The 26,060-nt window shown below is 33.1% G+C and overlaps 1 protein-coding gene across 1 annotated transcript in view; it reads left to right on the top strand.

The window, feature by feature from the left end:
- Window positions 1-26,060, top strand: part of LOC134852903 (uncharacterized) — a 46,048-nt gene that overhangs the window by 714 nt on the left and 19,274 nt on the right. Inside the window, exons 2-6 of the mRNA XM_063868760.1 lie at window positions 3,766-3,872; window positions 4,489-4,610; window positions 7,323-7,449; window positions 7,933-8,112; window positions 8,929-9,138. Of these exons, the coding sequence (XP_063724830.1) occupies window positions 3,766-3,872; window positions 4,489-4,610; window positions 7,323-7,449; window positions 7,933-8,112; window positions 8,929-9,138 (746 nt within the window). The remainder of the gene's footprint in view (window positions 1-3,765; window positions 3,873-4,488; window positions 4,611-7,322; window positions 7,450-7,932; window positions 8,113-8,928; window positions 9,139-26,060) is intronic.

The following is a 26,060-nucleotide window of genomic DNA, read 5'->3' as shown; positions in this document are numbered from 1 at the left end:
CATCTAACAAAAAGTCTTCGATACTAAAACAGGGGAGAAGTTACTAGAAGTTCTAGAACGGGATGCACAAAAATGAGTCGTCGGGATGCCTCAAGTCAGCAAAAGGCAATTCGAAGACATCAGAAGCAATGTTTGCTCACACACAAACTTCTCACACAGCTCACAAACTAACCTACAGCCTTTCAGTATCAACGCTAGCCATCCACACTTCTTTTTTAACTGTTCGAACAAATCAATTTGCCTTCCGCGAGCCAATGAAAATCAACTAGACATTGCATGGCATGGCCATTACACTCTTTCGAAAACACAAGAATTGGTCCAAAGCCGGTTAAGATTTTCGCCACAAAGATAGCCGAATTTTCCAATTTCCGAAGCATCTTCAACTCCAACTTTAACTTTCCAACTTTTAACTCGCTGTTCCTCTCTTCAAGCAAACAACTACTGCAACAAGGTCGTATTTTTATCAATAAACGATTCTAGCGGGAATACACATACCCCATTATTTGAATAGATTTTCTGCCAAATTCAAGAATTCAGCCACTCCTTAAACGCTTAATCTCCTTTTGATGTTATGAATCATATCTCACGTTTTGTAATTCACCCTTTAAAATAAATTCATTGTTTTAGTCAGGGGTGGATGTAGGATTTTCTCGAGGGGAGGCGGATTTTCAAAAAAAACTTTGAAGACCTTTTTTTTGATTTTCCGAGCTCTCCTAAGCACTAAAAAGACGCTGTTTTGGCAAATTTTCTGCGCCGTAGGCAAATTTTTGAAAAAACAGGTCAAAAAAGCCGTTTTGGGCACTTTTTGGAAAATTTTGACAAAAAAATGCGTTTTATTTTGGCGCGCGCTCCCCCTCAGAGTTAGTATTATTGGCGCCAAAGGCGCCTTTAGAAAATTTTTAGAGCCAGTCGGCCAAAAATGAATTTCCTAAAAAGGGTCGGCAGGGTGTCGAACCCCTGAGGGAGGGGGGGGGGGCGTCCGCCCCCCGCCCTTCCCCTAAATCTGCCCCTGGTTTTAGTGGTGATATGTTTTTGATAGATTTTTATCAAAATTTTTTGTTCCGACTATTCTGTTTTTCAAGCTTTTTGAGGCCAGAAGTAGCCAAGAAAATGAAATTTTCAGATCTGAAATGGCCGAGAAAAAAAAAGCCGAGAAACAAAACTCTCAGCTTGTTTTACTCGATACTGAGACAAAGTGTTTTTGTTTTTTATTGCAATCCGACTTCAAAAAACCACCTATGTGAATTGTAACCCTATAAGCTAGTTTGGGAAGAAAAAACACACTACTATATAGTTCGTTACCAGCCCCTAGGGGTTGTTCAGAACAAAAAAAAACGAAAACGAAAACTAATTGAGGTAATGAAAGTGATGGTTAAAATCTCAGTCATATTTATGTCTGTTCAAGAAAAAAAAACAAGCTTCTATCATTGCTGACATAGATACCAAACGGTGGCATACTATATATCATCATGTTTAAAACATCGAAAACTTAGCGCTTAAAACGCTAATACTGATTTGTTTCTAAAACAACTCTTAAGCATAGTTGAATTTGGTACAAAAATTAGTATCATGTAATTTGTGCGGAATTCACTAATTGAAATACAGATAATTTGTTCAAATTGAATTAATAAATGAGTCATGGTAAACAAATTGAGAGCAATTTAAGACTCGTAGCCAATAGTTTTATACACTTTATAACAAAAAAAAACTTTAAAACTTTCCAAAAACATGCTCTTTTTTGAAATAACCTTTCTTGAGGCAATTCTATGCAACTCAAAAATTTTTTAAAAAAACTACATGTATAGATACTTTAATAAACGACGGAAAATGTATGTTAATAATAATTTTTAAAAGAGTCAAGTATGTTGCTGCCTTTCCTTTGCTGATACCCAATTTATTTTACAGCTAAAATCACTGTGTTCCTATCTTCTTCATCATGGCTGATATCATGATTGATTTCTTAAACTAAATTCTTAGCAAAATTCGACGATTTTGAATAACTTTGAAAGGAATATATAAAAAAAACAGTTTTATTGCATCAAACTTTGAAATTCAATTGATTTTTGATGTATACGTTTGCCCACACAAAATTCATAAAACATTTTTACAGGTTGAGCGAAATCTTCATTCAATATCTTTTTTTGATAATAATTCTTCATTTTCATAATTTTCATAAGTTTTCAAAAAATTTTAATATTCAAAAAACTTTTGCGGTTTAATTTCTGCTATTACAATTTTTCGGTTGCACTGGTGGTAAGCAATTTTAGACTGCCTGCAAATGACATTCTCTTTTTCCGTTATTTCTTCACTTCAAATCGATTGCATCAAAACTGGAGTTATATAGCTTTTTGTGTTCCAAAACAAAATTTGGCAAGTTGCTGCGCAAATTACTAAAATCGAAATGTCACAGCCGAACCTTCCGGTGCACAATGAAAAAGACGTTAAAAGCCTTAATCACGACATTTAGATGAAAAGGAGATTCAGAAGATTCAAGAATTTGAATTTTCAGTTTTTCGATTGGGATTGAATTATTTTTTGAAAAATACTAGATCCGGTCGTTTTGACAATCGATTTCAGCGTGTCAAAAACACAATAATAAAATATGAGAAGAAAGAAAGTCAAGTAAAGAAATTAGATAATAGAATCGAAACGAAGCCTCCCATCGTGCACCAAGACACGATAAGAAGCTTATTCGTGGAAGGAAGCGAAACCGCATGGTCCAGTGGGATATTGGGGACAGCTCCAAACCCTCCTGAGCATTAAAAGATAAGGGACAACTGGGAGAAGTTGGAATTAGATGCCCGGTGCCAAGAGAGTCTTCCAACAGACATTAAACCTCTTTTAGCTTAACTCAATATTGATTTGGTATTGCAGAGCAAGATTAGTTAGGGGCGGGAAAAGGGTCAATCCATCTCTAATGGACCTTATATATGTCACTAAAAAGGTATCTAGTTTAGGATTCTAGCCGTGTTTTTAGTAATAATCACCTTGTCTGGGGATCCGAGACCCAGCTATGAGGTTATTTTTGAGGTTACGAAATCTGATTAATGCACATTACAATAACGATGATGTAATAGCTAATAGAACAGTTGATTGTAAAGGATTAAAACTGGATTTCAGACTTAATTCAAATTTCTATCAGCTCATTCGACTCTGATCATCTAGTTTAGACTGAATAAAGAAAACATTGTTTTTGAAAAAGTTCATTTCGCATCCATTAATAAAAAATCTGACGCTGTAGCTCTACGATCTTTCTATGAGGTAATCAAAGTTGGGAAGAAAAAACCCACTCAGCCATAGTTTTTCAACAGCCCATTGTGGTTCTTCAGAACCGAAAAAAAAACGAAAATGGAATGAAATTAAATCCGGTCTTCCGGGGTTGAAATTTCAGTCGAATTTATCGTTGATCCAGGTCAAAATTAATGTTTGTCACCGCTGATTTAATTCCTAAAAAGTGGTATATAATTTATAATTAGGCTTAAGACATCGAATGGTTAGAATGCCGATTTAAGCGTTGAAGTATCTCTTATCCAGATATGCATTTTTGGGACCATTGGTGATCACATTTTGAATCAGCGCTGGTGTGACTTATCGGGTTAATCTGCCTCTTAAAAATCTGCTGAACCTTGTGCTTTTGATTTTACATTTGGACAACAACAACATGGATTCCGGAATTGATAGTCAACTTGTTTGCAACATTACAAGATTTAAACAATTTGAGTTCAGTATTTCTACTTACGTTTGTTTGTTTTTGTTTTCGGCTAGATGGAACCAGAAGTATCAGTCGGCCAACTCGACTCTGATCAAGTACAGAGACATGAGTGGAAGAGTGGCCATGTTGTGTCTCATTCTCGACTGCCAGAAGACCAAATGTGAGTCCAGATAGATTGTTCATAAAGAGAGTTATAAATTATTACTTTGGTTCAAGATTTCAATCGACAAAAAATGTGTGTTTACTAAATAGAATGAAATCAGACCCCGACCGAAGTATGCAATATGCAGTAGGCAATATGGGTTTTTAGTTGCTGTGAGTGTCGATGCGCGATACTTGTATTGCCCCTATCACAATAAACTCACGCGACTGTGATGGATGACGATTGTTTGCAAGGAGAATAATTTATTACAGAATTTTTTTTGATGCAATATTTATTAGGTTTTGACAAAAAAAGTTTAGTTTTTGGCCTGCGCTCTTTCTCAAATATACCCGCTCTGACAAAATTCCGATGGATTTTAGTGAGTCGGTAAATCCATCGAAATCGATTTAAATCGATTTTTTAGACACTTAAATCGATTTAAAATTTTCAAAAAAATCGAATTAAATCGGTTTAAAATCCATTTGAGTTCGTAAAATGGTCATGGTTAAACACTTTAAATTGATTTAAAATCGATTTAAAATCGATTTAAATCGACCGGAAACCATTTCTGTCAGTGCGGGTATGATAATATTACAATTAAAGTTGCAACTATTATGTTTGCTTTGAATTGCAGCAGCCGTTGGCGTTGTGGAGTTCATCAACAACTGTTACGAGAACGAGAAAAACATCATGCAGAGTGAGATTGCCATTCCCACCTTCATCGCCCGCAAGTACAGGAAGGCAGCCATCTCCAAGGTACGAAACATTTGAAGAAAGGATTTTAGTTAGTTTCTGAGTAGTTGGTTAGGACGATTTATCCACAAGGGAAAAAACAACATAGGAGCCTGTCAGCTCTTTACAGAGAATCGCTGTTGAGCCCCTGTAGAAAAAAGAGTTTTGCCTTATATTCTTTTCATTTAAAATACAAAAATGCTATAATTGATTTTGAATTTTCTTAGTTTCTTAGTTTTCAAAATTTGTTTAGTTCAACTTATGGTGAAATTGGTTGTTAAATTTTGGCGGATGGCATGGTCTGATTTCTGACTTTTAAGACAACTTTTAATTGTCCGTATGCTAAGATCCTATATGTCAGATAATAAAAATACGGCAAACTATTGCAAACATTCAAAAAAATCCTTCACTATGGCAAAAAAAAAACACATTCTTGTTCCGACTTTCGAAGAAAATAAAATAATTAGGCTTGAAGTGGTTTTTATTCAGTCAATTTTCAAAAAAAATTACCAAAAAATCAACAACAAAAATTATGCACCATTGAAAATATTGGCTACCTGATTCAAATTCAAAAAAAAAGATTTTACCTGCGATCATTTTTTGCAAACTTTTGGGAGTTTAAGAACTGACAATTTGGCCATGCTCTGGACTAATTTATGCGCGCTTTGTAGACATTAACAATCCATAATTCTGAAAGCAAAAAAATTGAATGAAATTATAACAAATGCTGAAGTCAATCATTTATAAAAAAAGAGTTACTGTCTTCAACTTGAGGCCGATACGAAGCGGACGTGTGTCAAAACAAATATTCGAGCACTTTCAAAATTATATTTTGTTTCAAAAACTAATATTTAAATACTTTATCTATTAGTTTCTCCTGAATTGGCTGTTCAGAAACTTTTGGTTGAAATTGGTTGGTTCTTTGCATATTAAAAAATAAAAAATTATTTTTTATCGTTGATATTGTCACGTTGTTTTCTTCGTTGTCATTTGTGTAGGAAATGCTCTGTGAAACAATTAATATGTGCCTTAGCAGTCGATGAACGTAGTTGAAACTCTTATACAGTTCACAACTGTTTGTTTTTTTTTCAGGAAAAATCTTAAAGTTTGTTCAGTCTCAAGTTTTCTTCGTCACAATTTGGACTTTTTTTAAGTGCAAGTCTTTTCCTTTGTTAAACGGAAGGCAAACACCGCTATTGAACAGCGAAAGTTAAATGTCACGAAAAACTGAAAATGGACTTGACGGAGTGACTAGAACCAATGCATGCTATGCTGAGAAAACAACTTGGTTGAATAGGCGACATGAAAGATACTCCAAACAAATTATCATTTATGTTTTTACCGCTTTAAATAAAATTTTCCAAAAATTTGTTTTATAAAAAACTTCACACCCCACATAAAAACTGTGAGTACAGAATATTTGTGTTGGGGTGGTCATTTTCCCTCGAGACAAACTTCTACTCCCTAGTTAGCCTTTTTTAAAGTTTTTTCAAAATGCCAAAAGTTATTAATGTTCGAAAATCAACTTTCAAAATATAGTTAACCGGTAGTTTATAGTAAAGGTATAAGGGTTTGAAAAGAACCAGCTTCGTGAGTTGGGTGCCATAAACGCGATATATTCAGATTGATATTAACACATGAGCGGCTACTTGTTCCGACTCAGAAATTGATTCAAGTAAAACTGTGACTTGCTAGATTTTCTCATTAATAGTTACTGCAGGCTGACTATATCACTTTAAATTTTAAATAGCGTCCAGGGAGACAACTACCAAAAAAATTAGTAATAATTTTTTTTATAAAGAACAAGTGTAACTTGAGAGGAATGTAATGTGATTTGAGAGGAATGAGATACAGGTTTTGCAAAAATTGACTTTGAGGGCTTATTGAAGTGGCCGAATTTCAAAAAAAGCGAAAACATAATGAGTCCGGGTCTGAGTGATAAATGTACAAATAAGCTATTCCATTAGAAAAATTTTTTCAAAAAAGAATTATTTTAGCGTGCTTGTTGGAATACATATTTTTTGCGTAATCTTTTTTCAAAAAGCTTTAAATGGCCTGGGGGATTATCTACTGTAAGATGCTTAAGGGTCGGGAAGCTTGTACGTCTGATCCTGACTGTTTTTTGAAAATTATTGAATGGTATTCCATAGACGTTTAATGGCAAAAGGAACATTAAGTTGCCCTGATCTGAGAACTCTTGAATTTGTCATTTATTAGTTTGATCTGTTTGTTACAAAACTTACAAGATAGTCCCTTTGTTTGACAATCTAATTTAAAAAAAAACAGGTTTTCACTATAATTCCATCATATTTCAATGGCAATTATGTTTTTGTTTTGTCGTTTGGTTTTTGACATTCATACATAGATTTTTGGTTTTTGAAGTCGCATAGAGTTTCAAGGCCAAATTTTGCGCGACTTATCAGAAAAATGTATGGCATGACATGCTATGGACACCAATTCTGGGTGCCAGTTCAGCTTTCAAAGAATTCACCAACTTTTTTAAAAGGTATTCGCTTGCAATCCAGGTTTAAAAAATCCAGGTGTTTAAAGGATTTATAACCAATAATAAGTTTAAAATTTTCTTAAAAAAATATGTATAATTTCGTAAAATCGTTATTTTTAGTTATAATTTCTGAAAAAATCACTCCAAATTGGTTATATTAGATTAAGACCTCTGTCGTTTCACCAAAAACATTGGCTATCCTAAATCACAAATCGGTAATTTATTAATTCCAGGGTGGCAGTAGATCACAATCCAGAATCCAATCCGGACGGGTATCCAGGGCCTCCAGAGAGGGAACCCTTCAGAATCCCCAGTTGCGAGGACTGACTGAGAATGTTGAGATGGGAAATTTGGCCCAAGGTAGTTATTATGTTTCTGAGTTTTTGTTGGGTTAAGTTGCATTATGATTAATTTGCTATCTTGACCAATTTTTTCTCAATTCATAAATAAGTATATGAGAACAGATGTTAAACTATTGTTCAAATAATCATTTTCTGTAATTTTCCAAACAAGAAATTTTTAATATGATGATTAACGATGGAACACCTTTTTTATCATTTGTCTATCGTTTGCCCAAAACTTGTTCTTCAATGGCAAAAAAGCTAAAACTTTTACGATATTAATTGATGGTTTTTGTAATTGAAACCAGTTTGGGAGCAAAAAATAGCCAAATGATAACAAATGTGCGCTCTGTTCAATTTTCATTGCATCGGAATAAGTGACTTTTTGAATCAGTATTTCCGGACAAAAAAATAAGTGATTCGTCTCATAAGTGAATTCGTTTCCCGTCTCATGATTTAAAACATACTCTCATCGTACTTGATAATTAAAGTTCAATTTCAGATGGTAAGCTTGCCAATAATAGTGTGAGTCCTGCAGGGATTAACAAGGGTGGACAGCAGGAGGAGGAGGCGAAGGGGGGCCAAGGGGAGGGAGGGGGACTATCGAAGAGTGTGTCCATGACATCCATCAGTGCAATTTTGTCTCAGAGCGACAAGAATCTGGACAGCAGTCTTCTGCTGGGTAATTAATCATTTTGAATCAATTTAAACAGGTAAAAAACTGAGAGTGCTGTTAAAGTAGAAGCGTTGTAAGCCAATCAGAATCGAGATAATAAAACAAACGTACGAACTATTTCCTGTTCTCGATTCTGATAGGCTTATGACGTGTCTTCTTTATGGCCTGTCGTCGTACCTTTTGCTACGTTACCAAAATTGAAGTAACAGTAACTGAAACGAGAAATAAATCGCAATTTATTTAAACTTTATGTTAACAGTACGAAATACAGTCACTCATTTTGCCATTCGTGAATGTCTTTTCATTTAGTATAAAAACCGAAAAAAAAATGAACTAAACAGTACTGTTACTTAAACTTTGGTGAAGTTTAGTGTCGTATTTGTTCCCAGGAAACAGTTAAACACATGGTACAGTTCGTGAAGTTCGCTATTTCTTGTACGAGGTTCTTTCTAAAGCTACTCCGAAATTCGCTATGCAGTAGATAGAAAATAAACTTTAAGCGTGATTGGAAATTTTTATATTTTCTATCCTATGTTTTCCTAGGAGCGAACCAGTTACACACTGAAAAGTTTCGAGACTTGGGCCTTCTTTTAGCAACCGCAAATTTACGGAGCTTTTCTGAGAGTTTTCAAAAACCCCGAATGAACAAACAAGTAGAATCCTCCAGCAAAACTTTAAGCGAAAAACAAAGAGTTACTGTACAAAGAAGTCAATACTCTAGGTTTTTGCTATTCTTCCCAGATGGGTTTAATTATATTTTTTTTTCATCAATTTTGTTTAACAAAAGTTCTATTAATGAAAACAAATTTATTACATTTTCAGGCGTTCTTCTGAAGCGTTTCCGTAATCTGAAGTGGGTGTACAGCTTCACAGCCAAGTACTACTACTTCCTCAATCTAGGCTGTTTCTACACTCCCCTGCTGGTATTCGGCACTACCAACACCATCTTAGCATCCATCATCATAGACGAATCTGCCGACAACATCTCGTCCCTGGTTATCAAAATATCAACTGTCGTGTCAGTCCTCACAGGTAAGTCATTCGACCATTGTCTTTTTGAAGTACATGACTTGAAATTGCATGTTTTATTAGGATCAGATTTAAAGCTATTTCAGCATAAAATCCTGGAACAGTAGGAACCAGGCGCGGATCTAGGAATTTCTCGAGAGGGGCGGATTTTCAAAAAGAATTGAAAATTTTGTCGACCTTTTTTTTTAGGTCGACCAAATTGATTTTCTTAGCTCTCCGAAACCACTATAAAGACCTTGTTTTGGTCAAAATTTCTGCGGCGCGGGCAAAATTTTGAAAAACAGACCAAAAACAGCGTTTTTAGGCACTTTTGGAAAATTTCGACCAAAAAATCGCGTTTTTTTGGCGCACGCTCCCCCTCAAAATTAGAATAGATTGGCGCTAAAGGCGCCTTTAGAAAAATTTTAAGGTCAGTCAGTCCAAAATGGATATCCCAAAATGGTACAAAGGGGGGACCCTTTGGGTCGGCATGGGGTCGAATCCCTAAAGGGGGGGGGGCGTCCGCCCCCCTGCCCCCTTCCCCCTAAATCCGCTACTGGTAGGAACTAGATCCAAAAGCGTTAAATACGTATTTTTTTCAAACCTGGAAAAGCAAGCATGCGAGCGCCATGAAAACAGAAATAAGCTACCGTTACACTGTAGCTTTTGGCACCAGATCAACGAATGCCAAAGAAAATGAACTGAACCGGTTTAAATAGACATGGAAGAAAATCGAAAACAATTCATTGGCGATGGATCTCAACATCAAAAAGCTAAGGCAAGAACTGAAGGTTATTGAATAGAAAAAACTCAAATTTGTCTTCAAAACGTAAGAAAATCCTGTCACTTAATTTTCGCTGAGAAAACGAAAAAAAAAACAATCTGAAAAGGCGCGGATTTATAACTGTAATAAAATGCTACTGAGAAAAAAAACTCCAATTAAATTTGGGTTGAGAGAGGAAATGAGCTAAAGTAAAGATAACTACGGAAAGAATAATAAAACATGGAAGCAGTTGATGAAAAAGAACTATTATATTTGAAACTACCCGGGTTGACAAAAAATGGTTATCATACATTTTTCATATATGAAAAAAGTGCTTATCATACTCTTTCATAAAATTTCATAGAGTAAAAGTGTATGTATGAAAATAGCGAAGTAAGCATTTTGTCCAATAATGAAATTGTATGATAAGCATTTTTCCATTCTTTGAAATTGTATGATAAGCGTTTTTTCCATGCTATGAAACTGTATGATAAGCATTTTTACCATATATGAAAATACAAAAAAAAATTTGTTTCGAAATTTCGTCTTTCAACCGAAACACTAACCAAGTATTTTTTGTCTTGAGAAAACCCAGAGTGTAACTGGCAGTTACCTCACAGATAAACTGCATTTGGTGGTTTTAGCCAAAAAAGTTAATTTTTACATTTTCACATGAAAATATTTACCAAAAAAGTAACTTTTTCAATATGGCTAGATATTTTTTTAGTTTGAAATTATGATGGTTGAGAGAAAAAGTCCTTTTTTTGCAAATTTGTTTATCTTGTAGTAAATGAAATAAAAGATAATAATCGTGTTTACAACAAAAAAACAGTTTCTTGTGATTTTTGGATTTTTTGGGTGAGAAACTCATTCTGGACTGCGTTATAAACACAAATTGTCAAATTTTGCATGCAAATTTTTTTTTCATAAAACTTATATTTTAATACAACAGCAAGTTTGCAGCCAAAAAAGGGATAAAAAAGTTTTTATCTCAAATTTTTATTTTTGTTTATGAAAAAATGCATATCATACAATTTTCAATTATGAAACTTTTATGATAAGCATTTTTCTGACTGAAATTATTATTATGTTTTTGGTTGTCAAAAAACCCTCTATCATAGATATACTTATTTAAATCTATTTAAAGTTATCCAGACACGTTTTTTGGTGATTTTTGAAAATTTTTATTTTTTCTATGACAAAATGACTACTTTATAATTTTCATAAATTAAAATTGTATCAAAAGCATTTTTATAAAAAAAAATGTAAATCATTTTTAATGACCAAAAAACTTCAAAATAAGCAATTAGACCAAAAAAAATGTTCATTAAAAACTTTTAAAACTTTTTTTAAATTTTTTATGAATTTTCTTTGATAAGCATTTTTTCCATAGACTTTAAATATGAAACAGTATGATAAGCATTTATCTTCTATGGACGTCAACCCGGGTTTTAAAACTATTATATCAACTGTGGCTAACTAAACAATTAAAGAGAAAAAAGGAGGTTTTAATATATTCAGCGAGATGCCTGAAAACAAGACTAAAAAGCGACAGCATAACGAAGAGTCAATGGTAAACCCTTTTAATGAGTTTTCTTCTATTTTTTCTAGAATAAATGAGAAATAGAAGCAAGACTCAAAGTAACAACATTTGAGTTCAACGGCCCTGCTGCCAATCGATACTACATAAGTTTAAAAAAAGCTTTATCAAAAGAAAAAAACGCAGTACAGAAATTTTAGTTTGAACCATGTTTATCTAAAAAGGCTTTTGTCATCCTGTGAATTCCGACACATAATTATTTCGAAAAAGTATCGATAAAAAACAATTTTTCAAAAACAATTTAAAGTAGCAAAATTTAGCGATGCCATCTGGGCTAGCAAATTTTTTGATTCTTTTCTTTCTTTCTGCTTTGTAAAATTAACTTTTGATTTTCTTGAAAATTTAATGATTTTTCAAAAAGAAAAAATTTAGATTCACAGCAAAAAGAAGTAGCAAATATGCAAGTGCGACAACGATTGAACCAGTAAGATGCGACTAGGAGAATCAAAATCAATCAAGCAATGATATACTTTGAACTGAAAAGATTTTGACATAATACATCGAGAAATATTGCTTCAAAAAAATTGTTGATTGAAATTGAGAGGTCCCGTATTTGATCTGTTAAAAATTTTATTCAGATTTATTTTCAAACTTTTATTTAAATAGGAAAGTTGTTATTCGTATGAAACGTTATGAATCAAGCTCCGGAACCTAAAAAAAATATGCTAAAAGACTTCTATATGCCGACTTCATTGCAATTTCAGCTACCTCTATCGAACAAGTCGTGCTAAATCAAAACATGCAAAGTGAAGTTGAGGAGACAAGTAAATGGCTCGAGAAAACATACTAGCTCATAACAATGACAAAACAAAAAAAATAGTATCAAAAACAACAGATTCAAAATAAAAATGGAATAACAAATGAATGAAATGGTAAAGGTTAAAAGGGTTTTTAGATCATACGGTTGTCTCTGATCAAAATTTTAACAGGCGAAAAAAATATATTTTAAAAAACAGATAGTACCCATCAAGAAAATTCTAGTTCTGTTTCATCGTTTTAACCGAAAATATGTTTTATTGGGGTGCGGTCAACTTCTCATTAATATTTTTATATTGGCAACAAAACTCACTTCGAAGTTTTTTTGAGTTCACTTTGAAAAAAAAACACTTAGTTTGATTTAGAGAAAAAAAACTGAGGCATTTTCGATTTGCGGAAAAACCAATTGCGCATAATTCTCATGTTGTGTGAACATGCATCAATCGAAGTGATAAATGGTTTAGAGATCAACCGCGAAGTAACCTAGCCGCAGTATTAGTAATTTTTCCGCGGCAAGTAACCTTGCCTAACTTTTCAACGCCATTTACAGCTAGATTTTGGTGATAACCTTAAAATATCTAGGGTTTGCCAATATACCAAAAAAATCTTGCAAAATATTAGACGAAGCAAACAAGAACAGCCAATTACTGTACATATGGCATCCAATGGTCCCACTAAATTTAACTTATTAAATCTCGCTTTTTGCCATTTTTTGTACACTCGTATATATCAAACTATCAATGGCTTCATCAGCGAAAACCTGATATGTCGGCAAACTTCAAACTTATTTTAAAAATGAAAAAAATGTAAACAAAAATTGTATGGCGAATTGTTTGACAAAAAACCAATTATTGGAAAAAACTTATCTTTTTGCCACGAGGCTGCTCTTATATCAGGCCAAAACACTGAAATTTCCGACTGCCCCTTAATTGCTATCGGTTAGTTTTCGGCAAAGAAGACATTTAAAAATCATAAACTTCGATCATTATCAAAAACATGTGTAAACTCTTCAGAAGCAGAAAAGTTAAAAAGTAATACGACCGATAGCTTGCTTGGTTCAATTCAAATTGAAACGATGTTTTAATGCAGGATAAAAAGCTATGCATAAAAAATTGCGTTACAATTTCTGCATAGAAATAACCTAAAATTTCACAGCCCGCATTAGTCTAATGCATGACCAGCTCTGTACTTTTGAAACTCCCAGAATTTAGCATAAAATAAACGAAGGTAATTATCTTTTTCCATTTGAACTCAAAAAATTGATATTTTCAATTGGGTATAAAAACTTTTTTTGATAAAAATAATAATTGCAATCGCCGAAACTTGACTGAAGAAACAAACCAACCCACGCATAGATTTTCCGCAGCTCTTCGAAAGTCAAAAACCAAAAAAAATGAGTTTTTGTTGCCTGAGGATTCTATTGTATAAAGCTGAGAGCAAAGTTTGCATAATTTGAACCGTTACTATCTCCCAGTGACCTTGATGAATTCCCGGCAACTTTCAAATCATTTCGTGCTGCAAGACTGGTAAGCTTGCGACACCAGAACGCAACATCAGTCCGGTTATCTGATCGACTATTTACCTGACCGACGAGCGCGCGAGTTTGGTCCGGGAATTGAGGGTCCTTGAGGAAAATTGGGCGAAAAATTTTCCTTGTTATTCTGCATTGCGTCTTGCTTCCCAGACAACATTTGGAAGTTCATCCTCTAGTTAGTTCCCTAAGATTTGACCAACTTTTTGCCAGAAAAACGGGAATTTAAAAAAAGAGGACGAAAAAATTAAAATTTTAAGTTCTAGGTTGCTTCACTTTAACTACATAGCCAAACGGTTTTAAGCCCGTACATTTTTCAAATCGCGTATACAATAGCAATGTATCGTTTCAAAATTTTTCCTTTTTTCACATCAGAAATTTGTCTGGTTTACCTTATCTACAGCGCGTTCCCATACTGAGTGGACAGGTTTGATCCTAGATCTGAGAGAAAAAAAATGAAAATTTTTCTATTATTAATAATACTTTTGCTTTTTATTTGACCTTCTTACACGAAGTATTCATCAGAGTTTATACCTGCAGTTTTGGTCGAATCACGACTGAGAGGGGACACATAATTCGACTCCATATGACGTTAATTTAGTTGGTGACTTAATGTGAGAAAAACACAAATCCGATAACTTTGTTTCACTCCATGTCATAATGGAACCTGATCTAAACTACATTTTATGATTGGATAAATTAGATATTTTACCACTGTAAAGTATTTAATATTAACCAATCATGATCCATCTAACTAACAACCCACTTATTTGTAAGTGCTGAAATTACTTGTAATTTCAGCACCAGAGAGATTTGAATTTAACTTAGAAATTAGTTGCCTTTCCAAGAGAACTTCAGCAGCCGCAATAAACCAGTATACCCTAGATCTATTGATCCTAGCAGAGAATAGTTAAACAACCTGAGACTAGATAGTATAAGAGTAAGATTAGGATCGGTATTAGACTAAGAAGTTGCACGAATCTATCCGGCCGAAAATAAGATAGCGTGACGAGCAGACGGTCTACCCTATCCGAAATTACTCTATGAGTTAACCACATCGGACCTAACTCATCTGGTGCGACCATAAGTCTCGAACAAGACCTTAATAGCTTAGAATTAACCAAAAATAGATTAGAAATTAGACAAAACATTTTCAAAATGTTATACGACGATAATTTAATCGAAATGTCTCTACGACTCAATAGATCAGAGCCAATATTCCGAACGATAATAGAACTACCCGGAATTGGAAGAAGACCTCGAACCAGAGATGACATACGACAAAGTAGAAACTTACCAAATAGTTATATGATAGTACGGCAAAAGCCAACACAAACTTTTATATTTAGAATCTTATTAGCAATGAATTTAGATTTTCATTTGCAAACATAAAATCTTGAAGTCAATCTTCATGATCATTTCAGGCGCTAATCAAAATTATTAATATACAATAACGATTGATAAAAAGATCTCAGATCGTTTTCCTAAATTCTGCAGTATTATATAAAACATGTTTGGAAAATATTTATTGAAAAACAAAACAAAAATTAGAGGCATGACAATAAATTGTTAGTAATCATAAAAATCATCTGTAGTTCCAGCTTCATCACCTAAACATAACAGCAATCATAAGCTCACTAAACATCAAAAACTAAAATTTTGAACAATTTAAACCATTTTAAACTTAAAATCACTTAATTTTAAAATCAGATCATCAAGGCTTATCCTTGGATCTACATTAAATTTTTCTATTTCATTAAACTTAAGACTTGATCATCAAGGCCTATCCTTGGATCAAAAAGAACAATTTTGTTCTCCCCCACCCACCTAGCTAGTGTCTAACGACCTCAAACGTCGATTCACTATCCAACCCTTTCAAAAAACCCAAGACTAATAGAAATTTTTGAACAAAACTAATCATTCAAATTAGGATAAACAGTGAAGAACTTCGGTTATTCATCCTTCACTTGAACCCCCTTCTTACCAGACCCAGGATAAATCTTAGACTTAGTAAGTTTAAAATAGTATCTAACGAACTACTCGCGTTCTAGTTATACCTGAATCTTGTGGATCGATTTACTATTCTCCAACCCTTGAACACAATCACTACCCCTAAGTAAGATTAAGTAAGTTAACACCTTAGCTTATAATAGCCACGAGAAAGTAAAAAATCATTCTTCGGAATCGATATACTTTTCTCTCCAACCCTAAATAAATAGACCCAGGTTAAGCTAACCAAAAAATCAGTTTTTTTGGGACTAACAGTTTAAGAAAATAGAAATCATCGAATAACTTTTTGCATCCGTCATCCTAAACCTTATGTCATTTAAAATTCTAGGAAACAAACAAACAATCGTTTTGCACAACTGTGAAATAGATAACAAAAAACACGACCTTGTAATCACACCTCACACACAAACAGTTGGATATCTCAGAACAAAACGACAAACACTAAAAAGGAAAATAATAACCAAACAAAGACAAATAACACGAAAAAGATTTTCCAAAAATAGAAACGCATTCTCAGAATCAGAAGCCAGCAATTTAGACGAACTTTATAAATTAAAAGAATCTATTGATAAAAATTGCCCCATTCACGATCAATTATATTTTTCCGACTCAGAAACAACTTCAAATTCATCAAAAAGAGGAAAAAGAAGAATAAAAAAGCAATATAACCACAAAACAGTACACTTGATCCACAGGATCGTAGTGAAAATTACCCATTCTTTCAACCAACACAAATGCAAAATGAAATACCACTCCCATATTATCTTCAACAACACGAAATAACAAGAAATCAACTCTCAAATTTTTCACAAATGCCAAATGCCGCAGAATCATTACAAATGACAATGAATCCATACCTTATGGGTGGATCATCAATAACATCAAATAAACCATTAATGGTATTCACAGGAACAGACCCTGAATATTCTGTAGAAGATTATTTAAATGCAGTAACAGCAAATTTAATTTTAAATATAGGACCTCAACCAATTAATACGCCACTACATCAAAATTGGATACATCGACGCACAGCGTTGATACAAACAACCTTAGATGGCGCAGCCCAAAAATGGTTTTCAGTATTGCCTATTGAAATAAAATCAAATTGGAAAAGATTTACAAAAGGATTTTCAAAAATGTTTGACTCCGAGAGAAATAAACAATAACAAAGAGTTTTATGTAATGAAATTCGCAGATTACCAAATGAAACCATCAAACAACTAGCAGTACGTATCGAAACACTAGTTCGAAAAGCATATTCCTTAAATACACACGACTATAAAAACACAAAAATGACATAAATCTTAATGATGACCTTAACACCTCAATTAAGGAAAATAGCAATAAAAAAGAGAGCATCCCATCCCTCCTCAATTCGAGAGCCCGATCTAGATTTTCGAAAACTAGTAGACAAACTAGAACAAGCAGTAATCACAATGAAACTTGAAGAAACAGAAAATCTGAAGTTACAATATGTTAATCGAATAGAAACAAATACCACAAATATCAACAATATACAGGAATCAGATACAGACCTCGTTGAAAAAATCACTGAAATACTCAATATTTATGAAAAGCACCCAAACTTCAAAGGCAAACCATCTTTCAAAAAATGGTGTAGTTATTGCCGACGATACGGACCTAGTATTTCTGAATGTAGACAAAAACAACAGGACAATCAAAACAAACCTCAAAAATATAAAGAACCAAATAAATCATTCTATCAATACATGAAGAAAGATCAAAATCTACCAAACAAAAATGTATACAGCAACAATAGTTCAGAAAAACCACTTCCGAACAATACCAATTACACGAGAAATCGATCACCATATAACTCAAGTTATAGAGGAAGATCACCAGAACGAAGAAATACACAAAATTCTTCACAAAATCATTATAATCAACCAAATAGTCGAAATAACTACTCCAGATCAAATTCAAATACAACACAATTTGTTTCTAGATCTAATTCCCAATCAAGGAATAAATACTATCCAAACAATCAATCACGAAACTCATCATATAATAGAAATAGAAACTATTCAAATAATCGCAATAGAAGTTATTCAAACAACCGTAATCAGAATTACCCGAAAAATCGATCAAGGAATAACTCATATAACAGATCAAATTATCACAGATCAAACGATAATTATCAAAACCGATCACAAAACATTTCACAAAATCGACATTCAAGTTATAATAATCGTTATAGAAATTATTCCCAATCACCACACAGAAAGAATAACCATTATAATAATTCTAACAATCGCCACAGAAGTAGTACACCTAAACATCAAAGACATATTAATCAAGTACAATCAAATCCAGAAACAACATCAGACCCCCCAGGTATTGATGACACAGCAAATAACGAACTACAACTAAATCAAATAAACTGTGGATCATCAGATTCAGAAAGTGATACAGAAAACACTATCTCCATAAATATGATAGCAGTCGAAAATGACTACGAACCTATTAAATATGAACAACCTTTTTCATCACATTTAAATGAAAATCAATTAGAACTCCTTCACAATTATTATATTGAACCCATCCATACCACACAAACGGCACAAGAAACTAACGAAATCAACACTGTAAATAAATCCAATGAAAATGACAAAACAAAATGCTTGAATACAAATCACATCTATCAAAATATACAAAAAGAACAACCCAAAGAAAAAATTTGGGCAATACCATTTCTTTTAGAAAGTCAAGAAACAACGAAATTCAACCACCAGATCTTGAAATTGATTTTTTAATTGATTCAGGAGCAGAATCAAACATAATAAATATTCCCACATGGAATGAGATAAAAACATTACACCCAAAACTAACACCCCTTGCAACCTCCAGTAAACTAGCAATAGCACAAGGATCAACATTGGTAAACTATGGAAAAGTTCAATTATTTCTTCTCCCCACAAGAACAATAGAGCAAAATAAAATTTTAAATAAACCATTTAAACAAATATTTCATATCACTGATATTAAACACAATATCATTGGAATACCATTTATCTCTAAATATAAACCAACAAGCAACATCTTGAATAGTAAAATACTAATCAAAGATAAGTACACAAAAACAAAAGACACATCCCTAACATTTTTTCAAAGATTAAATAAACAACCACCATTCTTTTCAAAATTTTATCCAATATATAACCAACAAAGAAAACACCTGAAACCACTATCAGGAAAAATATATAATTTTTCAATAAAACAAGTTCACCAATATGATAAAAAACAAAATAAACAACAACTCTATATGTCAGACTTTGAATTCAAACCTATCCATAAGTTTTTCAAAATCACAATTTCATCCATAAAATATTTGAAAAATTCGAATTCAGATATTAATTCGTTATATGTATACAGCAATACACCGTATCAAGTAACATTACCTTTAGGACTTTTAGGATATTGCGAAACCAACGCTAAGATATCACCAATGCATGAAAAAGCATACCGCGTAAATAATATACTCCAATTATTAGATATTTGTCAATCCACAATTCTTAATGAAGAATTATCCATGAATAATATAATAAGTAATGAAAAAAGAAATACAGATTATTTCACAAAAACCCCATATTTCAAACCTACATTCAACATAAATAACTATACAGAGGATCAACAGAAATTTTTAACAATGTTTAACTTCCATCATTCACAAATAACACAAGACGAATTTGATAAGTTAGCCAAACAGCTAATACAAAATTCATCAGTTTATGCAACATCCAAATTTGATGTTGGCAAAATCAGTTCATCACTACATCTCCCGTTAAAACCTGACGCAGTTTTCAAAAAACAAAGAGCAAGTAAAGTACCATTTCATTTACACGATAAAGTCAACAGATCACTCGATATTTTAGAACAATACAAAATTATCTCACCGGTAAACAAAGAAGAACAACCAAAAGGTAACACATTTATCAACCCGGTTATCATCCTAGCAAAAGGAGAATCATTAAAATTAGTTCTAGACGCTAGATATCTTAATTCACTAATAGACGAATCAAAATGCAATTGGCCTATTGAACCAATACAAGTTATTTTAACAAAAATCAACGGAAAATACTTTACAACCGCAGATATGAAGAGTGCATACAATCAAATGCCACTAGATGAACAATCGCGACGCTTAACACAATTTTTTATTGGAAATCAACAATATGAATTCAACCGCCTATTCTATGGAATATCCATAGGACCAGCAGCATTTTCAGCTTTTCTGAGTAAAATTTTTAGACCACTAATACTCAAGAAAAACGCAATCACCTATTTAGACGATGTTTTTATGCAATCACAGACAAAAGAAGAAACGTTTAAAGTTTTAGAACACTATCACAAAATACTTCAGAACGAAAATCTGAAGGCCGCTCCCAATAAATCACACTTCTTCTTAACACGAGTTAAATTCTTAGGACACAATATAGAAAGAAAAACAATCACTCCATTAAAATCACGCATTGATGCTATTCAGAAGCTTCAACCACCAACAAACAAACAAAAATCCAATAATTCCTTGGAATGTTAAATTGTTTAAGCAAATACGTCTATAAAATGCTATTATACTTAAGACCATTCTATAATATACTCAGACAACAAAATAATTTTGAATGGAATACAGAACATCAAACACGATTTGAAGAATTTAAAAAACTCCTAACTGAACAAATTTCGAATACAATTCCAGACCCAAATCAACCATTCTATGCAATGTGCGATGCTTCAAGTTTTGGCATCGGCGCAGCGTTATTACAATCACACAATGGTACAAACAAAATGAACCTTATATCAGCAAATTCTCGATTATACACTCAAGCAGAGCTAAGACTCTCAACCCTAATGAGAGAATGTACAGCCATAATCTATACACTTACAGAATATGAATTTCTGATACTTGGATCAAAACATCCAACAGTTCTATTCACAGATCACAAACCAATCATTTTTCTCTTTACACAAAAATCCAATCCAAATCACCGAGTGTACAGATTTCAATTAATTCTAATAAAATTTCCAAACTTACATATAGTTTGGACAGCAGGAAAGAATCTTGCATTACCAGACACATTAAGTCGAAATACACCACCTGAATTACTTACACGTAAAACTACAGTTGAAATACCCAAAGATATAAAATTTTACCTTGCAGAAAACGAAACATCACCCCGACAAGAATGCAAATATGCAGTAAAAACTGACGTTGAGCAATCACAGATAAATAATCTACAACACTTCCCACTTTATTTAGATTGCCAAAATAACCACTACGAAGTTGATCTACTTGGAAAATCAACTTTCAAACCAATTCCATATTCACAATGGATAAAAAATAACACCCAACAAAAAAGAGTAAAACAACACTCGCATAAAAAAGACCTTTGTCCGTTAATTGAAAAAGAAAATCTAACTGATGAAATAAAATTATCAGGACCACAAACAAACGATTCAAAATACACAATAAATTAAGTTTTTGACCTCCATGACCCACTTGACGCAATTCCTTTATCTAAATTAGAAATTGAAAACATTTTTCTCCTTCCAACAGAAAAAAATTACAATTAAAACCTTGGAACAATGTCAAAATCTTGACCCAGTAATTAGAGAACTAAAATCATGGCACAAATATAAAACTAAACCCGTAAAATTAGATACCACAATTTTAGGAAATAAAACACTCCTCCGATATTTTCGAAAATTCAACAATACAATAATTAATGAAAACACAGACCTTCTAGAATACCAATTAAATGAATCGACAGTTCCCTGTCTCCCTTTAAGTATGATTCTCATAGCTTTTAACATTTCACATACACAAAACATTAAAGGACACTCTGGATCAGAGAAAACATATTCAAATTTCATACAAAACTTTTATTTCCCAAATTTGGATAAAAGTACTATGCAATGATTGTATAGTATGTCAGCTTAATAAACCTTATCCAAATCAAAAACAAATAGCACAAAAACAAGATTTTAAAGGACAAAGTTTGTACTTTAACCACCGGATTTCATTTGATACAAAAGGACCAATTTCACCATCATCCGAAGGAAACTCCTACATTATGGTAAATGTTGACGCATTTACACATTATGTAGCACTTAACCCAGTACCACATTGTAACGCTTATTACGCTTACACAACACTTTATGAACACTGGATAGCCAAATTCGGACTACCAGAAATTTTAGTTACAGACAACGGCACAGAATTCATAAATAATGAAATCATCACATTATGTCATTTATATAACATCAAACACAAACCACGTACATCTCATGCACCTTGGACAAACGGCTTAGTCGAAGGTATGAACCGTTCACTACAAGAATATCTTAGATGTATCATCAATGGAAATGATACAAGATACACCGAATGGTCAGCAGATGTAAAACTATTTCCCTTGGCATATAATTCACAAATCACGACAACTCTAGGAATTTCACCATATGAAATGGTTTTTAATCAAAAGCCACGCAAATCAATTATGTTTACAGCAAACTCTCATAAAAATGCACAAAGCCATTGTCAACCGAATAAAGACTCAATTTGTTATAACCTACCTTTACACACACATGATGAAGATCATTTTCATCACCCACAAATTCTTAAATTAGCCTCCGGTACACACACTGAATGGATTTTAAGCAGAGATAAAAAACACAATGAAATTTACCAAAAAGTAACAAAAAAGTTGTTACAAAGGCAAAACATTAATGAACAAATAAATTCACGCTTTACACCAGCCTCCGATTTAAAAATTGGAACATTTGTTTTAATACCCAATTTTAACACTCAAAAAGGAATCTCTAAAAAAAACAACCCCTTTGTAAAGGACCATACCAAATAATTGCCAAACCCACTGATGTCACATATAAAATCACCGACTCAGAACAAAAAGAAATTGTTCAACATCGAAACAATCTACTACTTAATTACCCAAAAGAATACGCACTACGCGAACTAACTCAATAATATTCTTTCACAGGTTTAAAAGTTATTCAAAACAACCCACATACAGAAAATGAAACAAAAGACCAACATGACATTCATCCCGAAAACCAAAATAAAAAATCAACTACAATAAAACACAATACAAAAAAGCTAGAAAAAAATAATCCCCAAAAAGAAAAAAAAAATAAAAAAATGACAGAAAAAATTATACCCCAAGAACAAATCGACAAATCAGAACATAGAGAGTCATCACGACTTAGAAATCAACCACGCAAAAACCATAAAACATTCATCCCACAATCTAAAATATTAAAGAAAGTTGAATTTCAAAAACAGCTTTAATTTTACATTTGATAATCTTTGCACCTCTGAAACATTTTTAACTTTCATTTTTAAAAATAACATGCTGACAGACACGAAACGATTCTAGTTCAAAATTAGCCAATAGGATTCATCCAATCCGTCACCTTCTATAACTCTAACACAAACCAACTAGACGAAAGATATTAAACTCCAGGCATATCTATAACTATAACCTTGCGACCTCCAGGTCAAAAATAAGCAAACCATTCCAACTTGACAACTAAAATAAATATCACCATAATATTTCAACCCTCCCTTATCTAATAACCCAAAGATCAACAATATTTCCCCAACTCAGACCTCAAATACCCTCCAAACAAATATGTTAAATTAGCCTAAAGTAAAAGAACGACCATTTTAATTAGCCTAAAGTATCCAAAACTCAAAAATACCCCAGATCACTTGACAAATAAAAATAAAGAAAAAGAAGACCTCCCGATCACCATAAAATTCGCCCCCAACAATTTTTCACAAAACTCAACCCACTTGTCAAAAAACCAATAAATGATTCGACCACACTTGAAAATTGCCTCAAACAACAAAAAATATTCGATCGAGAAGCCATTTCTTAAATGCTCTTCTCTCGACCAGTCAACATAATTTTTAACATTCTCATAAACTTTTTAACGATATTTAAACTTTTAATCATATTTCTTTTTGATACCTTTGAAGCTTTTATAATAATCTTAATCATTTTTTGCAATATTTTTTAAATTTTCTATTCCATATTTGAACTATACCTCCAACTTTAAAAAGCTTTTGACTATATCCACAGGTACGATTCACAAAACTTATCTAAATGATACGAACCATTTTTAGTAGAACCGATATTTTTTTACTATTTGTAATTTTTATAACATTTCTATCATCCCTCATCTTGACAATATGCAAATGTATAAAAAAGCAATCATCACATTCGCCCCAGCAACAATTCTCCTAATCCTTTTTCTTGAAGAGTACTACAATAAACATAAATGTTTTCACTAAATGAAATAGATCAAAAACCATCAAAAATTGCTAACCAACAATCACACAGTCAGTCTTCACCGACATCATCCCAAGAAAACCCAACACCAGCTACAACTACCCAAAACCCCCAAACATCTACACGAATTTCTTTCCAAGATAACCCCTATACCTTTGAAGAACGACACGCTCGCTTATCTGAACCACTAGAACCAGTTCAACGACAAGCACCTCTAAGTGAACCAACATATAACTTATACCCAACACTACCACAAGAATTAAGTAGAATACGAAATCTTAGTCAAAATCAAAATACAGTTGAAATAAATAGACAAATTATACATCCTCGACGAAACACAAATTTTCAAACCCCCGAGTTCATTTTGATATACCCCAATCCCCATCACAAAGTACTCCAGAAAACCCCATTGGTATATTACCAGAAACCCCTACGCTTCCTTCACAACGTAGCACCTCAAGCCTACCCTCGGATTACTTAGGTTCAACACCAACATCTGAACAAATACGTGAAAATCCCTTTAAGCCCCCAAACCAAACATCTTGACCACCATATTGGACAACACAATCATTCACACAAGGTGAACCAAATTTAATCAATGATCCAATAGATATTTCTACGGATACAACAACATCCTCATCACTACCAGAAACATTATCACTACCATCAACACCATCAATAAGCCAGATTTCACCAACGCCTTTTAACTCAAATTTCCCAATTAACCTCGACGCTAGATATCGAGAACAATCATCAACAAATATTCCTTTGAGACTAGACTGGAATACATTCACAGCACCTCCACCATTATTTGGACAACACCCAGAAAGTAACCGACTCCACAACTGGGCACTCAATAGATTACAATATGGACAAGACATCCACGAAGACATTCGTGATCATAACATCCAAATACTCCAACAAAATAGTCTACAATTAAAATTTGAAATCACGGTTAAACTAAACAACCTTGCTCAACATCCCTACCCATTAAACCCACCAAATATAACAGCTCAATCACCACCACCACCATTTATAACAACTGAAGTAATATACAAATACGACAGATATACCAAAAAGACAATTGGTTACATCACATTTTATAACCCATACTCAGGATTATCATACACATGTATATTCTAAAAATATTAATTTTTCTCGAACTCCTTTTTCTAGTAATCTCCAACCAGAACATAAATCCTTCCCCCCGCACAGGACCCCAAGATTTATTAGTAACACATTACGGTTGTGAAGAAAATGAACAAAAAACACTACACAAATATGCAATAAATCAAGTATCACAATGCGAAACAGAACCACAAGCTATAGAAACTACAAATGTAATAGCGACACTTTATTCAAAAGCCCGAGCAACAACAATTATAGGATATAAATTCACAGCAACATTTTCTGAAAAGAAAGTACATTGTTCACAAGTCTCAAATGGAAATAAAAACCGAATTGACCACGAATCATTCTACCAGAGTAATATCGAACGACGTTTACATCTCAATCCCGAAGATTGTAAAAACGAGTTACTCAGACTAAATATCACAAGAAATAAAAACACAGATAGAAAGCTAATATATTTCCAAGTTTTTGCAGATTCTGTACATCAAGCAGAACTTGAAAGATATCAAGGACATATAAAACTAGATGAAAAATACCCATACAACGGCGCACACGGAAGATTAACTTATGACGTACACGATAAACACTGGATACCACACATTGGTATAAATAACCCATCAAACTGCAAAGCAGACACAAAAAATAAAGGATATCAAGAAATAATGTTTTTCGATTGGAAAAAAACAACTCGAAAAAATACAACTCACACGCGATTTATCTGACAACACAATGATCTATCAAGGAATTAGATTACCTTGTAAAAGCGATCAAGGCTATTTTGACCCTACAACACGAACACAAGCAACAATTGTTTGGTTCCCCGAA

This window comes from Symsagittifera roscoffensis, chromosome 8, assembly GCF_963678635.1.
Source record: "Symsagittifera roscoffensis chromosome 8, txSymRosc1.1, whole genome shotgun sequence".
Taxonomy (NCBI): Eukaryota; Metazoa; Xenacoelomorpha; order Acoela; family Convolutidae; genus Symsagittifera; species Symsagittifera roscoffensis.
Note: the sequence above shows the minus strand (reverse complement) of the source record. Positions and strands in the feature narration are given on the sequence as shown.